Raw genomic sequence first — 22,999 nt, 5'->3', positions numbered from 1 at the left:
GAAGGATATGAGCTGTTTTATGTTTGCTATAACTCACACACCATATTAACAACCTTGAATGGTAAGATACCAATTGATCACAAATTCATTCCTCGAATACATGATACAAAGAATCAATGGTTTTGAAAAGAAACAAAAGATAAGCCCATGGAAACTCCCCAAAATGAATTGCAAAGAGATGGTTGAGTTGCCCACTTCCTGAACAAATATTTCGATTGGGTTTCTGGAAGCCCACTCTTCTACAGACAATCATTTTGTCGCTAAAATAGGCTTTGATCGATGCATCTCCCTAGTATTAAATTCTAGTCCTAATGTCTGCTGCGAGATATAAATGGTACATACAATGATGGTTAAGGATGTGATGTATTTTTAAAATATTACACTTATATATTTTACAATCATGTTTTAATATTAATATATTCTTTTATATGTTATCAATAATCAGTTGGTTTAGTGAGACGAGACATATACTTTAAACAAGATTAGATATTTGAATATTTATGTTTGCAAATAGAATAAATTGGTTGAGAGGGTCACTCTTGCTTTTGCAGTTCCTTATTTAAATTATTTGATCAATAAATCGGATACCAATAATTATATAAATATGCATACATATAAACTTTATTTCTTATAATTTACCATCAATATGAAGGATTTAAAGCATCTCCATTTCTATAATTATCTTGATTTTGATACATTCTCATTCAATGTAAAAGAATTCTTGACATTGGAGATGGTAGAGTTTGATACTTCGCTATTATAACTACGAGTCAAACACTCTAGTAACAAATCACATGATTGTTGGCTCAACTTTCTTTTGATATTTGAGATTGTCGGGGTTTTGTCTTAGGACATCAGAGCTGACTTAAGCAATCTACCAACAGACTGCTGGCTTAACTTGCATTTTGATATGATATTTTGGTTATTTGAAGTATTAGTCAAGTCCTCCTCTACAAACAAGCCAAGTGATTTCTAGCTATTGAGCTCAACTTGATTGAGGATTTATTGAAGTATATTGTGGGTCTAGGGACTTCAGTCCAAGTAATTTTTTTGCGAGTAGCTTGACTTTTTTATTCCCTCGGTGATTGATGAAGCTCCAGGATAGCTGTAATTAGTAATTGCATCAGTTAAATATATGGTTGTGATTTCGGTGCACATGAACTCGGTGATCGTTCATGATCAGTTTCTTTTTTCAATAGAAAACGTCTTTTGTGTGGATAGCAAGATATCAGCTGCATTTATGTTAGCTGTGAGAAGTGCCTTCCTCTGCAAAATAGTGATAAACCTTTCCTTTCCCTTCAGGTGAGCTCTTGTCGGGTAGCACTTAAAGTAGCTAAAGTGAGAGACACCTTACTTAATTGGTTGAAGCAGAAAAATTCTTTCTATCCATATTTTCCTGTAAACCATTGTGTTTGCTGGTGCAAAACAATGAAGTTGGTTGGACTTACAAAAGCAATTTGTGCCCCCCACTCCATTCGTGAAATAATGGGGCCTTTGCAGGCTCGGACGTTTCAGCATGATTTTGTTCCAAGAGATCCCAATGCTAAGCCTAAAAAGTACAAATATCCACAACTTTATGATCCATATGGCCCAAGACCTCCACCCTCGGATAAGATTGTTGAACTGGCAGAGCGAATAGCAGCCTTACCAACAGAAGATCGAAGACAAATTGGTCCTACTCTCACCGAGAGGCTAAGGCACCCAAAAATGCAAACCATTAGGGTTTCACTAAGGCATTTGATGTGAAGTTGGAGAAGTTTGATGCTGCTGCAAAAATCAAGGTTATTAAGGAAGCGAGGGCTTTCACTAATTTGGGTTTGAAAGAGGCCAAGGATCTTGTTGAGAAGGCACCCATCGTACTCAAACAGGGGGTCACCATGGAGGAAGCAAATGATATAATGGAGAAGATTAAGGCAGCTGGAGGAGTTGCTGTCATGGAATGAGCTCTTTTCTTTTCTTTTCTTTTACAAAATATGAGGAAGAAAGAAGTTTGCTTCATGGTCTTTCAATATTCAAGTTATTGTTTTTGAATTTAACGTGTTGTCCTTCATTTTTCAAGCATCAATAAAAGATGAAACTGTTGCAACACCTGGGAAACCATGTTCAGTGCAATCTACATAATGAATAATTTTTGAGTAAGCTGTTGCATGAAAAGATTCATACTAACTGAAAGAATGTGCATTACATCTACAAATGCTGTTTGCAATTCTCTATTCAACGAGATCATAAACTTAAAAACTGACAATGAATATTTATAGACTAATGCCATGGGATTTCATGCTGGTGTTTTTATTTTTCTTGCAACAGCTCTTAAGTTGTTAGCATTGAAGATAAACTGGCAGGTGCAGGTTCACATCGGCAAACACAATCGTACATTTTTCCTTTAATCAGTTTTTCTGCCAACCTCTGATTCTTCACCATGCAAGCTGCAAACAAAGGTATTTGAGTTAAAATTAATAGCCAAGCGAACCTATTTATGCCGTATATTTGATAATTCGAGAGAGATTCAAGATCAGACAACCATGCCTTGAGGGCTTCACATTTAAACCGAGCATTGAAATTGGTATGAAGAGCTCTACCCATCCCTTCTAAGATAACCTGCATGGAGCAAAATGCGTGATCTCTCTTATTTCTTTCAGCATTTCTTAATTCTCAAAACAGAAGAACGAAAAGGTAAGGTGGTGAAAAGGTTTTATCAAGATGAATGTTTCACAGAGTTGAGGTGCATCAGAAAACGAATAACCTACCAAGTCGGCATTTTTTGCTGCTGCAGCTAGCTCAGAGCTGACCTGCCTTAAATCTATGCATTGGCTCCCACAACCATTCTCAACAACCATCAAAGGAACTGAAGAAGAATTTCCTTTCGAACCATCTAATGTGTTGGTCATTGCATCCGCTAGGAGCCCTCCTGCTTCGGCAGCTCGGCGAAGAATGTCACAATGCTGTGTACTAGCAGAATCAGATTATTGTGTTTGAAGCATGACAGTACAAAGTACAACAAAAACTGAAATAAAACCAGAAATTATGCCAGCATTATTCTTTTATCCCGTTAATCCCATCTCTGCTATAAATGTCTTTTATTACCAGTTAAATACATGTTGTACACTAGTTCATCTATAACACAACTTTTACCTGGGAAACCGAGTCCCTCCTTTTTCCAAATTCAATAGAGAATTTTTATGAGATGTTCAACAAAACATACAACTACAAAGGGATGAAATAAACAATGATGCGGAAATGAAGAAAAAGATCAACAAAGGCAAACCTTTGCAGCCTCAGCAACAATATCAGGAAGTTCCATGGCAGTTACATCATTCAGTGCAGGAAGAGAATTTGAAACCAAAACAGCCTGCAGAAACATCACATTATAAGTTAATTCTTCATTTAAATTGTAATTTCCATTTCAGTTTCCAAGTTACAGCATTCCGCGAAGGAGCATCATCATCAGAAAAGCCTGATTATATTGCTCTCACAACACTACTTGAGACAATCTTATTGTGTAAGTAATAATTCAGTCGGAGATCATTCACCAGCAAAGCAAGAGACGAACTTACTTCTGTTCCGCGTTGAAGGAGTTCTCTTGCTAGTGGAAGCATGCCCAAGACAATGTCAACACCTGAGTTATCAACAAAGAGTAAAGCTCTCTTAAGGCATAGGTTTCTTCCCTTCAGATCCTAACATTCGTTCCTTAAAGAGGTCAAAATCATCTACCTGTCTTACATAAAATTAGATTTTTCTTTCATACTTGAATTTCTTACTAGCTCTCGGTTTATAAGAAATTAGCCAAGCATGATATGATTGATCATACTTAGCATGTTTTAAAAAATAATTAAAAAGCACAAAGTAAAAGAAAACGAAACAAAAAAAAACTTTTACTAAAATGAAAGCAAAGTAACAAAAACAAAGCTAAAGAAGAAGATGATCTAAACCATACCTCAAGTAGGGTATTTATAGGCTTCCAAACCCTAAAGATAACAAAGAAATTAAAACAAATTAAAAGATAATTCCTTTTTGAAAATTTAAATCCAAATCCCCTAAAAAGCCTCCACAGATTGTGCTAAGTTGTTTCCAGAATATTCTTCGCACTGACTTGAACTTTCGAGAAACTGCAACGTCAGACCCGAGTCATGGCCAACGTCAAGCCATGTCTCCAGCCATGGCCAGAAAATAAAAAAAGGTGCAGAATACATCCTTTTGGTGTTAATTCCAATAAGTTAACCTCTGCACAGAAAATAAACAACCTAATTCAGTAGTGATATGTTTGTACAAGGAAGAATTTAGCAATAAAAAGGAGTCAATCTCAAACACTAATCACATCTAATAAGGAGTGATATAATGTGAATTAAGATTCAATAGTGATGATTTTTTTGCTCCACTTACGCGCCATGGTCTTTGCATCTTGTTGCAACTCATTCTATAAATTTCAATAATTGTTACTTTATGATAAAGATCAACACAAGCACATGATCCCCAGTCGAATATGTTTGCAGCTAGAACACCTTGAAGGTAAGCAACCTTGTCTCCTGCAACATGAGGAGAAATTCAAAAATCAGTAAAATAGTTGTAAAGTCAGGGCAAGAGAACTGGTAGTGTTCATTATGTGACCCAAACAGAATATCTCAGTTGGAATTTTCATTAAATGGTCACATATCTTGTACCTAAAACATTTCCCAGGTAAGAATGAATAAAATTGAGGTAGTGTTAATTTACTGCATCTGCATAGTAGTTTTGGTTACCCCAAGTCTCTTTAAAAGAGGAAAATATTAAATTCTAGATTACTATACCTCATCAATCAGGTTAAGTTCCAGTAGTAGATAAGGTAAAACAGACAGAGATGCCTCATTTTCCCTGTCATCATTGGGAAAACATTGATAAATGAATGAGGTCCCAAGAAACATTCACATATACACATCTGCATGCATAGACTTGAAAAAAATGTGTCATGAAACAGTATGTAATGTATGGCCACTTCTCCAGGCAAGTATTTGAACAAATCTTCAAAATTTGGCCCTTTACATGTACTCTTGAAAATTGCTTGGAAATTAACAGTGAAGATAGAAAAGGAAAATCACATACTTAATACTGTTGGTATTTTTGGCAAAGTCCCACATTGGTTGTGTATAAGGAGGAGGGAAATTTTTTTGTTATAAATAGAGCCCTCCTCCTCTTAGTTAAGTATCCCACAAATATAAGCATTCTTCTATATTAAAGGCTATTTGTACTCTTTCTCTCTCTTTGTAATATTTCTTCTATTAGTGAAATATTATTTTAGTAGTGTTCGAGGACGTAGGCAAAATTTTGGCCTAACCTCGTTAATTTTGATGTTATCTTTATGTCTATTTAATAGCTATTGTTGGGTATAGTTGTTAATTATTGTCCTATTAAAATTACTTGTCTTGGTAGTTCTGTCTAAGGAGAGTGGGTTTTAAGAGGGACCATTGTGACCCCTTCACTCTTTCCTGGGAATCTACATTGGGGTGATTTTTAGTACAATCGGTTTCATACTAGTCACATAGATAATAGTTTTCAAGGTGAATTTGTTATTATTGGTGGAAATTAACCCGAATTCTACAACAATTGGTATCAGAGCTCTTGGTTTATTTTAGTATGCTCTGTGGTTGCGGCTTAGGCTGATCTTCCACATCAGAAAAAAATTTCTTGGGCTAATTGACATTCCGCATTGACAGCTATTAAATAGAATTTGTAGCAGAAATAATAGACGACTCAAAAACATCTACATCGTCGTCAACAGCTTCTTCATCTTTAATTTTGGCAAGAAATGCTGTGACAAATGTTAGATTTGCAGTGGAGGTTTTTTATGGCACTGGTCATTTCGGCATGTGGAAAAGTGAGGTTCTAGATGTCCTATTTCAGCAGGGTCTAGATATTGCTATTGAAAGAGAGAAATCAGATGATGTTGAGGAGAAAGAATGGAAGAGGATCAATAGATTGACATGTGGTACTATTTGATCATGTCTTTCTAGAGAGCAGAAGTATGCATATTCTAAGGAAACTCTGCAAGTAAATTGTGGAAGGCACTAGAGGAGAAATTTTTGAAGAAAAATAGTCAGAACAGGCTCTACATGAAAAAGAGATTGTTCCGCTTCAACTATGTACCAGGTACCACTATAAATGATCACATTACTAGCTTTAATCAGCTAGTGACTGATCTGATGAATATTGACGTGGCTTTTGAAGACGAAGATCTAGCTCTGATGTTGATGGGATCACTTCCTGATGATTTTGAGTATCTTGAAACTACTCTACTTCATGGGAAGGTTGATGTGTCTTTCAGTGAAGTAACTACTACCTTGTATAGTTATGAATTGAGAAAGAAAGACAAACAAGAAAATATAAGTGTCAAAGCAGAAGCTCTTGTTGTTAGAGGTCGTTCGAAGAGTCAGAATAAAGGAATGAGGGAGAGATCGAAGTCAAAGTCCATATTAAGCAAAGATGAATATACCTTTTGTCGAGAAAAAGGGCACTGGAAAAAAGAATGTCCCAGGCTAAAGAATAAAGGCAAACCTGAAAGGGGAAAGGCTGTCTCAGAATCAAATATGGTCGAGTATGATGATGCATTCAGATTTTGCATTCGCTGCTACGCCATCAACCAGTTGTTCAGTTCATGGCTATTAGATTCAGCTTGTAGCCACCATATGACCCCCAATAGAGAATGATTCTTTGATTTTAAAGAACTAAAAGGTGGAATTGTCTACACAACAAATAATTCCCCTCTTGACACACTTGGGATTGGTTCAATTCATTTGAGGAATCAGGATGGATCAATCAGAACCTTAACAGGTGTCCATTATGTACCAGATTTAATGAGAAATCTCATCTCTGTGGGAACCTTAGAGTTTAAAGGTTTAGAAATGAGGGCAAAAGATGGGATTATGAGGATTATCTCAGGTGCACTGGTGATAATGAAGGGAATCCAGAAAAGAAACAATGTGTATTACTTTTTGGGTAATACAATTGTTGGGACATCAGCAGTGGCAGCTTCTACTGATGAACAGAAATCAGAAGCAACCAGGTTATGGCATATGCGCTTGGGGCATGTTAGTGAAAAATCCTTGAAATTGCTGATAGATCAAGGATTATTGGAGGGTGCTCGGGCTTGCAAATTAACTTTTTGTGAGCATTGCATCAAAGGGAAGAAGACGAGGGTGAAATTTAGAACAACAATCCATGATACCAAAGGTATTTTGGATTATGTTCATTCAGATGTATGGGGGCCTTCCAAGATAACTTCATTGGGAGGAAAACACTATTATGTCACATTTGTTGATGATTTTACCCAGAGAGTTTGGGTGTATACAATGAAGACAAAGGATGAGGTGCTAGGATTTTTCCTTAAATGGAAAAAGATGGTGGAGACTAAAACAGACAGAAAAATCAAAGGTCTCCGTACAGACAATGGTGGAGAGTACAAAAATGATCCATTTCTGAAAGTCTGTGAAGAAGAAGGTATAGTCAAGCACTTCACTGTCAGAAATACACCACAACAAAATGGGGTGGCAGAGCGTATGAACTGGACATTAGTGGAGAAGGTTCGGTGTATGTTGTCTAATGCTGGGTTAGGCAAAGAATTTTGGGCTGAGGCTTTGGTCTATGTTTGTCACCTTGTCAACCGCTTACCATCGACTGCTATTGGTGGTAAAACATAATTAGAGAAATGGTTTGGAGAACCTGCCTCAAATTATGATACCTTACATGTGTTTTGTTCTACTGCATACTACCATGTTAAGGAGTCAAAGCTGGATCCAAGAGTAAAGAAGGTGATCTTTATAGGGATCACCTCTGGTGTGAAAGGCTATCGTATTTGGTGTCCAGAAACAAAGAAAATAATCTTTAGCAGGGATGTTACCTTTGATGAATCTACCATGTTGAGAAAGGTGACTTCAGAAAAATTGTAGCAGACAGATGGAACTCCCAAATAGGTGGAGTTTGAAGGAAGCAAAATTATCCCAGCCAGTAAAGAAACTGATATTGACTCTCCTATGGTAGAAGAAGAGTCAGATGAAGAAGAGGTTCAGACCCAAGAACCTCCACAACGACATGAATCAATTGCACTTAGAAAGGGAAAGAGAACAATTAGACGCAGTTGGATTTGGTAGCGCAGTTGGATTTGGAACTAGTTCAGATGGATGTAAAAACTGTATTTTTACATGGAGACTTGGATGAGGAAATCTACATGACTCAGCTAGATAGATTCAAAGTTGCTGAAAAAGAAGAGATGGTGTGCAAATTAGAAAAATCGCTATACGGATTGAAGCAATCTCCAAGGCAATGGTACAAGCGATTTGACAAGTTTATGATAGGGCAGAAGTACACAAGAAGCAAATATGATCATTGTGTGTATTTACGCAAGCTATAAGACGGATCATATATATATCTTCTTCTTTATGCCGATGATATGCTGATAGCTTCCAGGAGTCAGACAGAAATTGCGAAACTAAAGACTCAATTGAACATGGATTTTGAAATGAAGGATCTTGGTGAAGCGAAGAAGATTCTAGGCATGGAGATATCAAGAGATAAGAAATTGGGGAGGCTTTGTTTGTTTAAAAAAATATCTGAGGAAGGTACTAAAACGTTTTGGCATAAATGAGAAGTCAAAACCAGTTAGTACACCTCTTGCTCCTCATTTCAAGCTCGGTGCATCCATGTCACCTAAGGATGATGCAGAACGAGAATACATGTCAAAGGTTCCGTATGCAAGTGCTGTTGGTAGCTTGATGTATGCAATGGTGTGTACGAGACCTGATATTTCACAGGTAGTTGGGGTTGTGAGCAGGTATATGCATGATCCTGGAAAGGAGCATTGACAAGTTGTGAAATGGATTCTGTGGTATATTCTGGACACCGTAGATGTTGGTTTGGTCTTTCAGCAGGACAAACAAGATGGTTTATGTGTAGTTGGGTATTGTGATTCAGACTATGTAGGTGATTTGGACAAGCGTCGATCAACTACCGGTTATGTGTTTACATTTGTAAAGGCACCAGTCAGTTGGAAGTCCACCTTACAGTCAATAGTGGCTTTGTCTGCTACAGAGGCAGAGTATATGGCAGTTACAGAGGCTGTGAAGGAGGCAATTTAGCTTTAAGGGTTGCTTGGTGAATTGGGAATGGAACAGAAGCACATCAAAGTGCACTGTGACAGTCAGAGTGCTACTCATTTAGCAAAGAACCAGGTTTACCATGCAAGGACGAAGCACATCAATGTTCGATATCACTTTGTACGAGAGATTCTAGAAGAATGTGGAGTCATAATCCAGAAGATTCGGACCACTGAGAATCCTGCTGATATGTTGACAAAAGTGGTAACTGCGGTCATGTTTAAACATTGTTTAGACTTGGTCAATATTGTTACAAATTGAAAGATGAATTTGCAGACACTACTAAAGATTGGATTTTTGAGAGATGTGTGTGGAATTTGCCAAGGTGGAGATTTGTTGGTTTTTTTGGCAAAATCCCACATTGGTTGTGTATAAGGAGGAGGGGAAATTATTTTGTTATAAATAGAGCTCTCCTCCTCCTTAGTTAAGTATCCCACAAATATAATCATTCTTCTATATTAAAGGTTACTTGTACTCTTTCTCTCTCTTAGTAATATTTCCTCTATTAGTGAAATATTATTTTAGTAGTGTTCAAGGACGTAGGTAAAATTTTGGCCTAACCTCGTTAAATTTTGGTGTTCTCTTTATGTCTATTTAATAGCTATTGTCGGGTATAGTTGTTGTTAATTATTGTCCTTTTAAAATTACTTGTCTTGGTAGTTCTGTCTAAGGAGAGTGTTTTAAGAGGGACCATTGTGACCTATCCACTCTTTCATGGGAATCTACCTTGGGGGTGATTTTTAGTACAATCGTTTTCATACTAGTCACCTAGATAATAATTTTCAAGGTGAATTTGTTATTATTGGTGAAAATTAACCCGAATTCCACAACAAATACTTCATAGACCTACCTTGTGTTTGGGGGCAGACTTTAGCTCTTCTCAAGGGAGATCCATAAGCCCCCCAAAGGTTATCGAAGTTGTTAATGCAGTATTGGGCTTATACCCACACCAGTATTAACATTAAAAAGAATATGGTCCACTCCCCATATATTTTTAAAAAAAAATACAAATATATGAAAAATTACTCTTTAAGAAACAAAAACAAAGTAATAAATGGAAAAACAGATACAACCACCCATCTAGTTTAGCTTGCCATTTACCAAGAAAGTTGTACTAAAAATGATTTGATGCTTCTATAAGCATCATGAAACTGAAACTCCCTCAAGCACTATTCTCTTGGTTACAAAAGATTGGTCAATCCCAACTTCCCATAAGCAGTTGGTTCCTCCATCAATCTATTCAAAAGGTTGTAAATGCAAAAGCATCCAAAATTATAAGTTATATTTGTTCCAATCTTTTTCAGTACAACAGAATCTAGAAACAATAATAAACTGCATTTGGGTGGGCAAGTATCACAAGCTTCCAGTAAACATAATTCCTTTAACAACTGTTTACATGTACACAACAAATCATCAAAGCAGAATTCACATTAGCAGTAATAAGTGAATTTCAAATAAAGCCTTCTCCTAATCATGGCAGTTAAATGGATTAGAACATTCCATGGTGCTCTATTTAACTCCGAGGACTTCATCCTGGTAAAGATGGCATTTACATATTTCTCATATGAAAATTACAAAGTGACCTAATTCCCAATTATTGACATTATGTTCTTGTCCAAAGTTCTCTTGTTTTAAACTAATCCTCATAGAAAGGGAAAAAAGAACCTCAGCTACAATAATAATAGTTTACCATCTTTATTGTTTGATTATATGTACCAATTAACAACCAACTTTAAAAGCCAGAAAAAGTTTAAATGTTACAATAGGGTAAGTCACCTAGCCAAATGAGCAGAGAAAGCACGAGCAAAAGCATCACCTCTTCTTTTAGCATCATCAGTTCCACCTTCACTTGCCACAGCCCAACACATTTGCAAACTCTCAGATTATAGAACAAGTTTATAAAAATCCAACTTCAAACTATATAAACTAATTTAATAAGAAAATAATTTTCTTGTTGGACTTCATGCTATTTTAATATGGCCAACTAAGTGAGGAGAACTCTCTTTATTCTTTCTTTCTTTCTTTCTTTCTATCTCTCGTGTTTCTCCCCCTTTAGAAAAAGGGAAGTTCTTTTATATAATCTAAAAGAAAATAAAAAATGAAAAATAGAAGTCATTTCAAGCATTTTTAAATTTTAGATACCCTTAACGCTTTGAATAATATCTAGAATTGCTAGAGAGGATAACAAAAACCTCAGACCTATATACTCACATTCTTACATTAAGTTTTTATTGTTATAACAAAATGCCATCAGCCATTGAAAACAATAAAGTTTTCAGTGAAAATGACTCCTTTCTTAGAACACAATCAGGAAATGCTCTTCCAAGAGCAATACTAGATGCCTCATAGTGTTTATATTTACCTTATCAACAAGGTCTGGCGAGTGCTCAGAAAGTACAGTGAACCAATACCTGAAGTAACATGTATATAAAAAATAAGCCAAAGAAACCATGTTTGCATAATTAGTATTTTGAAATGTAAAAGTTATTTTAATCTTACTTTGCAAGGCACTCTTTGTTGCGCCTAATTTTGACATTGTATATTCGGTGCCTACCCCTTTTTTTCACAATGTACCGAAAGTGCATTTGACTTTCAACAATCTCCCACTTGAAGATTTGATTGGAACAATCATATCTTCACACCATTCTTTCTACCTTGTACCATCATGTTGCTTACGTCTCTGACAGGCCACAAGAGGATCGACACCACGTAAATTTATCAGCGTTGATCGGCTTCTTCATGAAATCTGCTATGTTGTCTTTGGTATGGATCTTCTGTATATCTACCGTCCCTTCTTCCACCTTTTCACGAATGAAATGGTATTGAACTCGTATGTGCTTTGTTCTTGAATGAAATGCTGGATTCCTTGCTAGATGCAGGCGCTTTGACTGTCACAAAACAAAGAGACATGCTTTTGATTGTGCCCAAGCTCCTCCAATAGCATCTTCAACCAAGTTGCTTCTTTACTGGCTTGTGTAGCTGCTACATATTCTGCCTCTGTTGTGGATGTAGCCACAGCTGACTGCAATTTTGAAACCCAGCTTACAACTCCACCAGCAACTTTAAACACATATCCTGTAGTAGATTTGTTTTTATCCAAATCTCCTGCATAATCAGAATCGACATACCCATTGATAAGTAAGTTTGATCCTCTGTAACATAATGCAACATTAGAGGTCCCTTTGATGTATCTCAGGATTGTTGAATTATGTTTCGATATAACAAATTTAAGGCAAAATGGTTTTTGGACTTGAATTGAATTTACAAAATGTTTTTGGACTTAATTGAATTTATTCAAAGTTTTAAAAGGTTTAAAAAATAATTCAAAGTCCATTAAATTCGGATTTCAGCCAAAATGCTAAAGGGTGTCAAAGTGCATCCATGCACCCCTGCAGTGCATCCTTGCAGTGCATCCATGCACATGCACTAGTGCATCCATGCACTCAAACACCGAATGCAATTAGTGCATCGATGCATCCTTCTATGCATCGATGCATCAAGGTTGTGCATCGATGCATCCTGCTGTGCATCCATGCACGAAGGCTGCAACGGCTAGTTTATTTGAATTTAATGAAGGGGTATCGATGCACCATGATAGTGCACGATGCACCATGTTATGGGCAGCCTTTTTGAGTAGAAAATCATCCCCAAACGGCTCCAAAACATCCCCAACGACTATATACAACATCAAACACATTCCAAGCTATAAATACAAGCTAAGGACACTTGAAGAAGCAAGAGAACAACTATCCAAGCAATCAAACACAAGAGAAGAGTTTTTCAAATTTATTTCATCATTCTCTTGTAAATATTTTGTTCTTGTGAGCTCAATCTTGTAAACACCTACCTTAGAGAGGTTTTCTTGTTTACTTATTTTATCCTTTTGTAAAGGGGAAAGGTTCTAGCTTATCCCGTGTAAAAGCTAGGGAAATGTTCTAGTTTATCCCGGAAAAACTAGGGAGTTTAAGGTTATCTCTTTGTCCTCAAAAGAAAGAACAAATTAGTGAATTTGTTGGAAAATCCTTGGTGATGAGCTAAGTTAGTGGACGTAGACTTTGGTTTAGAAAGTCGAACCACTCTAAATCACTGTGCAATTTTCTATCTTTCAATCTCTTTACTCCCTAAACTCAAAAACCGTTCTGACCCCTCTTTACAAACCGTTTCGGTTGTCGGATCGAGCTTTCGAAAATCCTAACAATTGGAATCAGAGCCTAACTCGTTAAGAAGGTTTAACCACCTTGGGACGATCCTCGAAGAAGCTCTACCAATTCTCGACACAACCGAGAAGATGGCTTCCACCTCCTGCCCGTTCCACATGGAAGACTCCCTACCTACCGACAAACCTCCATACTTCAATGGAGTCAACTATCATCATTGGAAGAAATTGATGAAGGTATTCATCCAATCTAATGATCTTGATGCATGAGAGATAATCGAGAACGACTACTCTTCTCTAAAGAAGAATGAGAAGAAGAGGAGTGACAAAGAACAGAAGAAAACTCAACTTAATGCCAAGGCCATGCACATGATGTTGTGTGCATTTGGTCCTGAAATCTATGAAGGAGTTTCTTCATGTTCAAGTGCCAAGGAGCTTTGGAATAAGCTCGAGGAAATCCATGGAAACAAGAGAGAAGAACCAATAAAGGTGATGTCTCTAATGGCTTGTGAAGAGCCCGAGATATCTTTAACTCAAATGAATTTAATTCATATACGTTTGATGAGTTACAAGATGCTTTTAATAGGTTATATTCGGAGTTTGAGACCATGAACTCCAAATATAAGAAAATGATTTCAAATTTGAAAATCGAAAATGATTTTCTTTTGAAAACAAAAATAGATTTTGAAAGCCAAAATGAAATTTTGAAAAATGATTTAGAGCTTTCAAAAATAAAAATTGAAAGTTTTGAAAAAGAAAATTTTGATTTAAAAGTTAAGCTTGAATGCTTAACAAAAGAAAAAGAAATTATTTTAAATAATTCATTTAGTTCAATAATGACAATATGCTCACATTGTCATTATCATGGTCATAATGAACATACTTGTCCTTTGAAGAAAGGAAAATGTTTTAAAATTAGACAAGTGTGGATTCCTAAAGGAACAAGGGGCATTGAAACTAACGTCCAAGGATCCAAAGCAATTTGGATACCAAAATCTACTTAAATGCCTCTTGTAGGTGTGTGGGAGCAATGGTGATGAAAATGATGATATTCAAGATGCTTTATCCACACATGAAAAGGAATGGGTAACCTCTAAGCTTAATGCTTTTAATTTTGGTTATTTGGTTGCTCATTTGATTTTAAGCATGCATGAGTTTTGGTTTTAAATGATTATGCATCATTGTTTTAATCTCATGTATGTTGAAAAGATGATTATGATGAACATTTTAAAGTTATATTAATTTTAAGAATTTTTAGTTCATCATAATAAAATTTTGGTCAAAATTGGTTTTAATGCAAATGATATATCTCTAACAATTGATATCAACTTTTCAAATGTTTTGATTTTATAAATTTTAAAATTTTCGACCTAAATTTAAATGTTTATGCATGTGGTTTAAATGAAAATGATATCTCTCTAACAATTGATATCAAAATTTTCAAATGCATAACATTTTTGGAAAACTTTATGCATGTGCACTTAATTTCAATAATTGATATTGCATAAAGTATTTTAGACTTGGATGTATTGAATTTCATGGGCTACTAACATGTTTGTTATTCTTTATTGAAATTCAATTTTGTTTAAGTGTTAAGATCCTAAAAGCATAATTTTATTTGGAATGCATTTATTGAGGGGGAGCTTTGATTTTTTTAAATGATTTTTAAAATGTCAATTTTACTACTTACTCTCCAAAGTTATTTTGAACTTCAAAGATTGAATTATTTTTGATATATCAAAAAGGGGGAGAAGTTTGGTTTAAAAAATTCAATTTCTTAATGAAAAAGGGGGAGCTTAACATTTTCATATATTTTGATATCATTTTGTTAACAATTGGTATCTTTTTCATTAAACATTTTATTAAGGAGGAGTTTTGCAAAAACAATTTTTCAAATGTTTTGTTATATCAAAAAGGGGGAGATTGTTGAATTATGTTTCGATATAACAAATTTAAGACAAAATGGTTTTTGGACTTGAATTGAATTTCCAAAAATGTTTTTGGACTTAATTGAATTTATTCAAAGTTTTAAAAGGTTTAAAAAATAATTCAAAGTCCATTCAATTCGGATTTGAGCCAAAATGCTAAAGGGTGTCAAAGTGCATCCATGCACCCCTGTAGTGCATCCATGCATCCCTGCAGTGCATCCATGCACCTGTACTAGTGCATCGATGCATCATGCAGTGCATCCATGCACTCAAACACCGAATGCAATTAGTGCATCGATGCTTCCTTCTGTGCATCGATGAATCAAGGCTGTGTATCGATGCATCCTGCTGTGCATCCATGCACAAAGGCTGCAACGGCTAGTAACGACTAGTTTATTTGAATATAATGAAGGGGTATTGATGCACCATGATAGTGCACCGATGCACCATGTTATGGGTAGCCTTTTTGAGTAGAAAAATCATCCCCAAACGGCTCCAAAACATCCCCAACGGCTATATACAACATCAAACACATTCCAAGCTATAAATACAAGCTAAGGACACTTGAAGAAGCAAGAGAACAACTATCCAAGCAATAAAACACAAGAGAAGAGTTTTTCAATCTTATTTAATCATTCTCTTGTAAATATTTTGTTCTTGTGAGCTCAATCTTGTAAACACCTACCTTAGAGAGGTTTTCTTGTTTACTTATTTTATCCTTTTGTAAAGGGGAAAGGTTCTAGCTTATCCCGTGTAAAAGCTAGGGAAAGGTTCTAGTTTAGCCCGTAAAAACTAGGGAGTTGGAAGGTTATCTATTTGTCCTTAAAAGAAAGAACAAAGTAGTGAATTTGTTGGAAAATACTTGGTGAGGAGCTAAGGTAGTGGACGTAGACTTTGGTTTAGAAAGTCGAACCACTCTAAATCACTGTGCAATTTTCTATCTTTCAATCTCCTTACTCCCTAAACTCAAAAACCGTTTCGACCCCTCTTTGCAAACCGTTTCGGTTGTCGAATCGAGCTTCCAAAAATCATAACAATTGGCATCAGAGCCTAACTCGTTATGATGGTTTAACCACCTTGAGACGATTCTCGAAGAAGCTCTACCAATTCCCGACACAACCGAGAAGATGGCTTCCACCTCCGGCCCGTTCCACATGAAGACTCCCTACCAACCGACAAACCTCCATACTTCAATGGAGTCAACTATCATCATTGGAAGAAATTAATGAAGGTATTTATCCAATCCAATGATCTTGATGCATGAGAGATAATCGAGAACGGCTACTCTTCTCTAAAGAAGAATGAGAAGAAGAGGAGTGACAAAGAACGGAAGAAAGCTCAACTTAATGCCAAGGCCATGCACATGTTGTTGTGTGCATTTGGTCCTAAAATCTATGAATGAGTTTCTTCATGTTCAAGTGCCAAGGAGCTTTGGAATAAGCTCGAGGAAATCCATGGAAACAAGAAAGAAGAACCAACAAAGGTGATGTCTCTAATGGCTTGTAAAGAGCCCGAGGTATCTTCTAACTCAAATGAATTTAATTCATATACATTTGATGAGTTACAAGATGCTTTTAATAGGTTATATTCGGAGTTTGAGACCATGAACTCCAAATATAAGAAAATGATTTCAAAATTTAAAATCGAAAATGATTTTCTTTTGAAAACAAAAATAGATTTTGAAAGCCAAAATGAAATTTTGAAAAGGATTTAGAGCTTTCAAAAATAAAAATTGAAAGTTTTGATAAAGAAAATTTTGATTTAAAAGTTAAGCTTGAATGCTTAACAAAAGAAAAAGAAATCATTTTAAATAATTCATTTAGTTCAATAATGAAAATATGCTCACATTGTCATTATCATGGTCATAAGGAACATACTTGTCCTTTGAAGAAAGGAAAACGTTCTAAAATTAGACAAGTGTGGATTCGTAAAGGAACAAGGGGCATTGAAACTAACGTCCAAGGATCCAAAGCAATTTGGATACCAAAATCTACTTAAATGTCTCTTGTAGGTGTGTGGGAGCAATGGTGATGAAAATGATGATATTCAAGATGTTTTATCCACACATGAAAAGGAATGGGTAACCTCTAAGCTTAATTCTTTTAATTTTGGTTATTTGGTTGCTCATTTGATTTTAAGCATGCATAAGTTTTGGGTTTAAATGATTATGCATCATTGTTTTAATCTCATGTATGTTGAAAAGATGATTATGGTGAAAATTTTAAAGTTATATTAATTTTTAAGAATTTTTAGTTCATCATAATAAAATTTTGGTCAAAATTGGTTTTAATGCAAATGATATCTCTCTAACAATTGATATCAACTTTTCAAAAATTTTGATTTTATAAATTTTAAAATTTTCGACCTAAATTTAAATGTTTATGCATGTGGTTTAAATGAAAATTATATCTCTCTAACAATTGTTATCAAAATTTTCAAATGCATAACATTTTTGGAAAACTTTATGCATATGCATTTAATTTCAATAATTGATATTGCATAAAGTATTTTAGACTTGGATGTATTGAATTTCATGTGCTACTAACATGTTTGTTATTCTTTGTTGAAATTCAATTTTGTTTTAGTGTCAAGATCCTAAAAGCATAATTTTATTTGGAATGCATTTATTGAGGGGGAGCTTTGATTTTTTTAAATGATTTTTAAAATGTCAATTTTACTACTTACTCTCCAAAGTTATTTTGAACTTCAAAGATTGAATTATTCTTGATATAACAAAAAGGGGGAGAAGTTTGGTTTAAAAATTCAATTTCTTAATGAAAAAGGGGGAGCTTAACATTTTCATATATTTTGATATCATTTTGTTAACAATTGATATCTTTTTCATTAAACATTTTATTAAGGGGGAGTTTTGCCAAAAACAATTTTTCAAATGTTTTGTTATATCAAAAAGGGGGAGATTGTTGAATTATGTTTCGATATAACAAATTTAAGGCAAAATGGTTTTTGGACTTGAATTGAATTTACAAAATGTTTTTGGACTTATTTGAATTTATTCAAAGTTTTAAAAGGTTTCAAAAATAATTCAAAGTCCATTAAATTCGGATTTGAGCCAAAATGCTAAAGGGTGTCAAAGTGCATCCATGCATCCCTGCAGTGCATCCATGCACCTGTACTAGTGCATCGATGCATCATGCAGTGCATCCATGCACTCAAACACCGAATGCAATTAGTGCATCGATGCCTCATGTTGTGCATCCATGCACGAAGGCTGCAACGACTAGTTTATTTGAATTTAATGAAGGGGTATCGATGCACCATGATAGTGCACCGATGCACCATGTTATGGGCAGCTTTTTTGAGTAGAAAAATCATCCCCAAACGGCTCCAAAACATGCCCAACGGCTATATACAACATAAAACACATTCCAAGCTATAAATACAAGCTAAGGACACTTGAAGAAGCAAGATAACAACTATCCAAGCAATCAAACACAAGAGAATAGTTTTTCAATCTTATTTTATCATTCTCTTGTAAATATTTTGTTCTTGTGAGCTCAACTTGTAAACACCTACCTTAGAGAGGTTTTCTTGTTTACTTATTTTATCTTTTTGTAAAGGGGAAATGTTCTAGCTTATCCCGTGTAAAAGCTAGGGAAAGGTTCTAGTTTAGCCAAGAAAAACTAGGGAGTTGTAAGATTATCTCTTTGTCCTCGAAAGAAAGAACAAATTAGTGAATTTGTTGGAAAATCCTTGGTGAGGAGCTAAGGTAGTGGACGTTGACTTTGGTTTAGAAAGTTGAACCACTCTAAATCACTGTGCAATTTTCTATCTTTCAATCTCCTTACTCCCTAAACTCAAAAACCGTTCCGACCCCTCTTTGCAAACCGTTTCGGTTGTCGAATCGAGCTTCCGAAAATTGCAACAAGGATCCTCTTTACAGTATTCCAATGCTCTTTGTCTGGATTTGCTATGTACCGACTAACCACTCCACTGCTTATGCAATGTCTGGTCTTGTGCATATAATAGTGAACATTAAACTTCTCACTGCCGATGCATACGGTACTCGAGACATCTCCATCCTCTCTTCTTCACTGATAGGACTCATACTGGATGATAACTTGAAGTTAATAGGAAGAGGGGTATAAATTGGATCTTCCTCAAGTAATTCTTTTGTGAAAGCCAAATCTTCCTATTACTTTTGTCTCAGTGATTTGCATCCCTAGAATAATGTTTGTTGATCCCAAGTCCTTCATTTCAAATTCCCTAGCCAATTTTGCCTTCAATTCTTCAATATGATCTTTGTTGGGTCCTGCAACCAACATGTCATCCAAATACATCGGCAATATAACAAAATCGTTATAACCAAACCTCTTGAAATAAGCACAAGAGCCTGCATTAAGTCTGTTGTATCCAAGGCACATAATGAATGAATCAAATCTCTTATACCAACACATTGGCGCCTGCTTTAGACCGTACAAAGATTTATTCAACCTGCAAACCAAGTTCTTCTTTTCTTTTTCTTCAAAACCTTCAAGCTAGAGCATATAAATTTCTTCTTCAAGATTTCCATAAAGAAAAGTTGTTTTAACATCTAGCTGCTCTAGATGTAAGTTAAATGTAGCACGCATTGCCAAGACTACTAGAACGGTTATTAGTCAAACCACAGGAGAAAAGATTTCATTGAAATCAATACCTTCTTTTTGAGCATATCCTTTGACCACCATTCTTGCACGATACCTCTCAACTTGATCGTCACCATTTCGCTTGATTTTGAAGACCCATTTGTTACCAATTGGCTTCCTTCCTTGTGGTAGTGGCATCTGAGTTGTTTATTGCCTCCTGGTATGTTGATGGCTCTCCGTCCTCTGTTAAAAGGCAGTATGCAATATTTCCTTCTATAAAATAATCTCAGTACCAATTGGGACGTATTCTCACACGATCTGATTGACGAGTTGTTGGAGCTTCAGAACTCTCTAGTTCTTGTTCATTATGTACTGGTTTTGCTTTAGAAGAATCTCCTTGTTCAACCTTCTTTTCCACATGTATCTATGTAGTCTCTGACTTTTCAGTGCTACCATCTTCTTCTTTTCTTTGTAGCTTATCTTCTACAAAGATAACATCCCTGCTAATGATCACTTTTTGGGCAGTGGGATCCCACAAGCGATACCTCTTTACTCCATCATCATATCCCAAGAATTTACATTTCCTGGATTTTGGATCCAACTTTGAAATTTCTTGGGAGTTGTACATCATGTACACAATACTTCCAAATACATGGAGGTTTGAATAATCAACTGGTTTACCAGTCCACATCTCCATTGGTGTCTTCAGTTCTATTATAGTTGATGGAGCTTGATTCACCAAATAACAGGCGGTATTAACTGTTTCTGCCCAAAATGATTTTTCTAGGCATGCATCCCTCAACATTGCTCTTGTTCTTTCTAACAAGGTTCTATTCATCCGCTCTGCCACTCCATTTTGTTGAGGAGTGTTTGCCACTGTGAACTGTCTTTTGATGCATTCTTTCCTACAAAAGTCATCAAATTTTTCACTTGTGTATTCTCCTCTATTATTTGTTCTGAAACACTTGATCTTATTTCTATAATCAAGTTTCACCCATGCTTTGAAGTTTTTGAAAGTTGAAAACACATCTGACTTATTCTTAATAGGGTACACCCAACATCTCCTGGAGTAGTTATCAATAAATAAGACAAAGTATTTTGCTCCGCCTAGGGATATAACTGGTGCTTGCCATACGTCAGAGTGAACCAATTCTAGAACACTTTTGCCTCTAGAATTTGACGTGTTGAATTTCAACCGGTGTTGTTTACTTGTTATGCAATGCTCACACAAAGTAAGTGATATATTCGTTAAGCCTGGAAGTAGCTTTTGCTCCACATGGACTTTCATTCATTGTTCTGACATGTGTCTAAGTTTCTGATATCATAGCATTGCAGAATCTGAACTACATGAGGCAACAGAGGCTTCTGCTTCTAGCAAAGTCTCTCTTTTCAATATGTACAAGTTTGCTGCTATATTTTCGCCTTTCATCACCACAAGCGCTCCACGGAACACCTTCATGATTCCTTTTTGTGTTTCAATCTTGCTTGCTTTATTATCCATCAATCCGTGGGATAATAAATTTTTCTTCAGGCCTTTCACGTGCCGCACATCTCGAACAATATTAATTGTTTCATCATACATATTCAATTTGATGGTTCCAACGCCAATGATCTCTAAGGCATGATCATTGTAACTATACACAGATCCTCCTGAGACAGGTTCATAATGATAGAACCATTCTCTTCTTGAGGTCATGTGATATGTTGCTCCCGAATCAATGAGTCATATATCTACAAATCTTTTTTTGCCTTCCACGGTGGTTGGCGCTTCACAACATAGAACATCTCCATCATCTAAAGTGTTTGCGGTATTGTCTTGTGGATTGGAGTTTTTATTTAGACTCCAACAATCCTTCTTCAAGTGACTCTTCTTTCACAGTTGTAGCACTTTAAATTCTTCTTGCTTCTCGACTTCGATCTACCATGTTTGTGACTGCTGCTTTGGCCACGTTCCGTTGATCTCCCTCTCATCATTGTCAACGCTTCTGCTTGTTGCAAATTTACTTGTCTGTCTTCCTAGTTCTTGCACTGATTTTCTTCATGTAGAACAGCAGTTGTAACGTCATCGAAGACTAGACTTGTGACATTATTGTTTGTCAAGTTGATGATGAGTTGATCATACGAATCAGGTAGACTTTGAAGTATAAGTTCAACCCATTCTTGTTCTCCTATTGTACATCTTAAGGATGTAAGATGAGAAAATAAAGTGTTCAACGTGTTTAAGTGCTCCGTCACTGAAGTAGATTCTGGCATCTGGAGAGTGTACAATTTTCTCTTAAGGAAAATTTTATTGTGCAACGATATAGCCTCGTACAATTTGGTGAGATGATCTCATATCTCCTTAGCTGCCTTCTTCTCCTCGATGCTTGACAATACTTCATCTGCTAATGCTAGATGAAAGTTTTTCATAGCATTCTCGTCTATTTCGATCCATTTGTTGTCATCTGTGAAATCCATCGGCCTTTCACTGATAACTGCTAGACAACCGTCTTTCCTTAGGATGGCCTTCATCTTCAATTTCCACAATGAGAAATTTCTCTCATTGAATTTTTCAATATCAAATTTCGTTGTCATAGCTTCTATTACGGATAACTCCCACTATTTCACTATCGTGAATAGTTCTCTGGAACCTTCAAAGAATGGGTAATACCTTCTTACTTTCTTATGTTGGAGGATCCACCTTTTGATGGCAACCAAAAAGACAATAAGTAGATATTACACACTCTAATCTGACTCTGATGCCAATTGTTGCGCCTAATTTTGACATTGTATATTCGGTGCCTACCCCTTTTTTTCACAATGCACCAAAAGTGCATTTGACTTTCAACACTCTTCTTAGGGCTTCTAGAATAATAAGTATTAAGCATCATACTGGAAGTACATACTTACTCTAGCTCTTTGTGATCTGATAGATCAATGGTTATGGGAGTAAACTGGGTAAACAGGCCCTCCTTGGAGAATGAGGAGTGTTGATTGTTTTATACTCTAGTCAAGCTCATGTCTCATTCTCAAGCAGATTGGAAAATGAGGGCAAAAAAAAAGGATAGAAAATACATTTATTATGCTAACACCAGATCCAATATTAACAAGGAGATTGGGGAACAGATCATTGTGGTCAATCAGCACAAACTCTTTGTGACCCTCCGTGTGTTTGAAGCTTCATGATGAATAGCTTGCTCAGTTACATATACCAGATTTACAGACATAAGGATT

The 22,999-nt window shown here is 35.8% G+C and overlaps 2 protein-coding genes and 1 pseudogene across 2 annotated transcripts; 1 reads left to right on the top strand and 2 right to left on the bottom strand.

Annotated features, from left to right (window-relative positions):
* Positions 1-1,350: 1,350 nt before the first annotated feature.
* LOC120200889 lies at positions 1,351-1,987 on the top strand (annotated as a pseudogene).
* Positions 1,988-2,301: 314 nt separating this feature from the next.
* On the bottom strand, positions 2,302-4,515 carry LOC120200890 (pantothenate kinase 2-like). Its single transcript, XM_039201623.1, has 6 exons — positions 4,381-4,515; positions 3,555-3,711; positions 3,266-3,349; positions 2,748-2,942; positions 2,527-2,598; positions 2,302-2,426 (listed from the first exon to the last, which is right to left on the bottom strand). The coding sequence occupies exons 2-6, from the start codon at positions 3,594-3,596 to the stop codon at positions 2,415-2,417; spliced, it is 405 nt and encodes a 134-aa protein (XP_039057554.1). The 5' UTR covers positions 3,597-3,711; positions 4,381-4,515; the 3' UTR covers positions 2,302-2,414.
* Positions 4,516-10,243: 5,728 nt separating this feature from the next.
* On the bottom strand, positions 10,244-11,572 carry LOC120200892 (pantothenate kinase 2-like). The gene is made up of 3 exons (XM_039201624.1): positions 11,482-11,572; positions 10,896-10,978; positions 10,244-10,355 (listed from the first exon to the last, which is right to left on the bottom strand). Exons 1-3 carry the CDS (start codon positions 11,569-11,571, stop codon positions 10,301-10,303), a joined length of 228 nt encoding a protein of 75 aa, XP_039057555.1. The 5' UTR covers position 11,572; the 3' UTR covers positions 10,244-10,300.
* Between the last annotated feature and the right edge of the window lie 11,427 nt (positions 11,573-22,999).

The sequence above is a fragment of the Hibiscus syriacus genome, unplaced genomic scaffold (assembly GCF_006381635.1).
Source record: "Hibiscus syriacus cultivar Baekdansim isolate YM2019G1 unplaced genomic scaffold, ASM638163v2 tig00006613_pilon, whole genome shotgun sequence".
In the NCBI taxonomy this organism is placed as follows: Eukaryota; Viridiplantae; Streptophyta; class Magnoliopsida; order Malvales; family Malvaceae; genus Hibiscus; species Hibiscus syriacus.
Note: the sequence above shows the minus strand (reverse complement) of the source record. Positions and strands in the feature narration are given on the sequence as shown.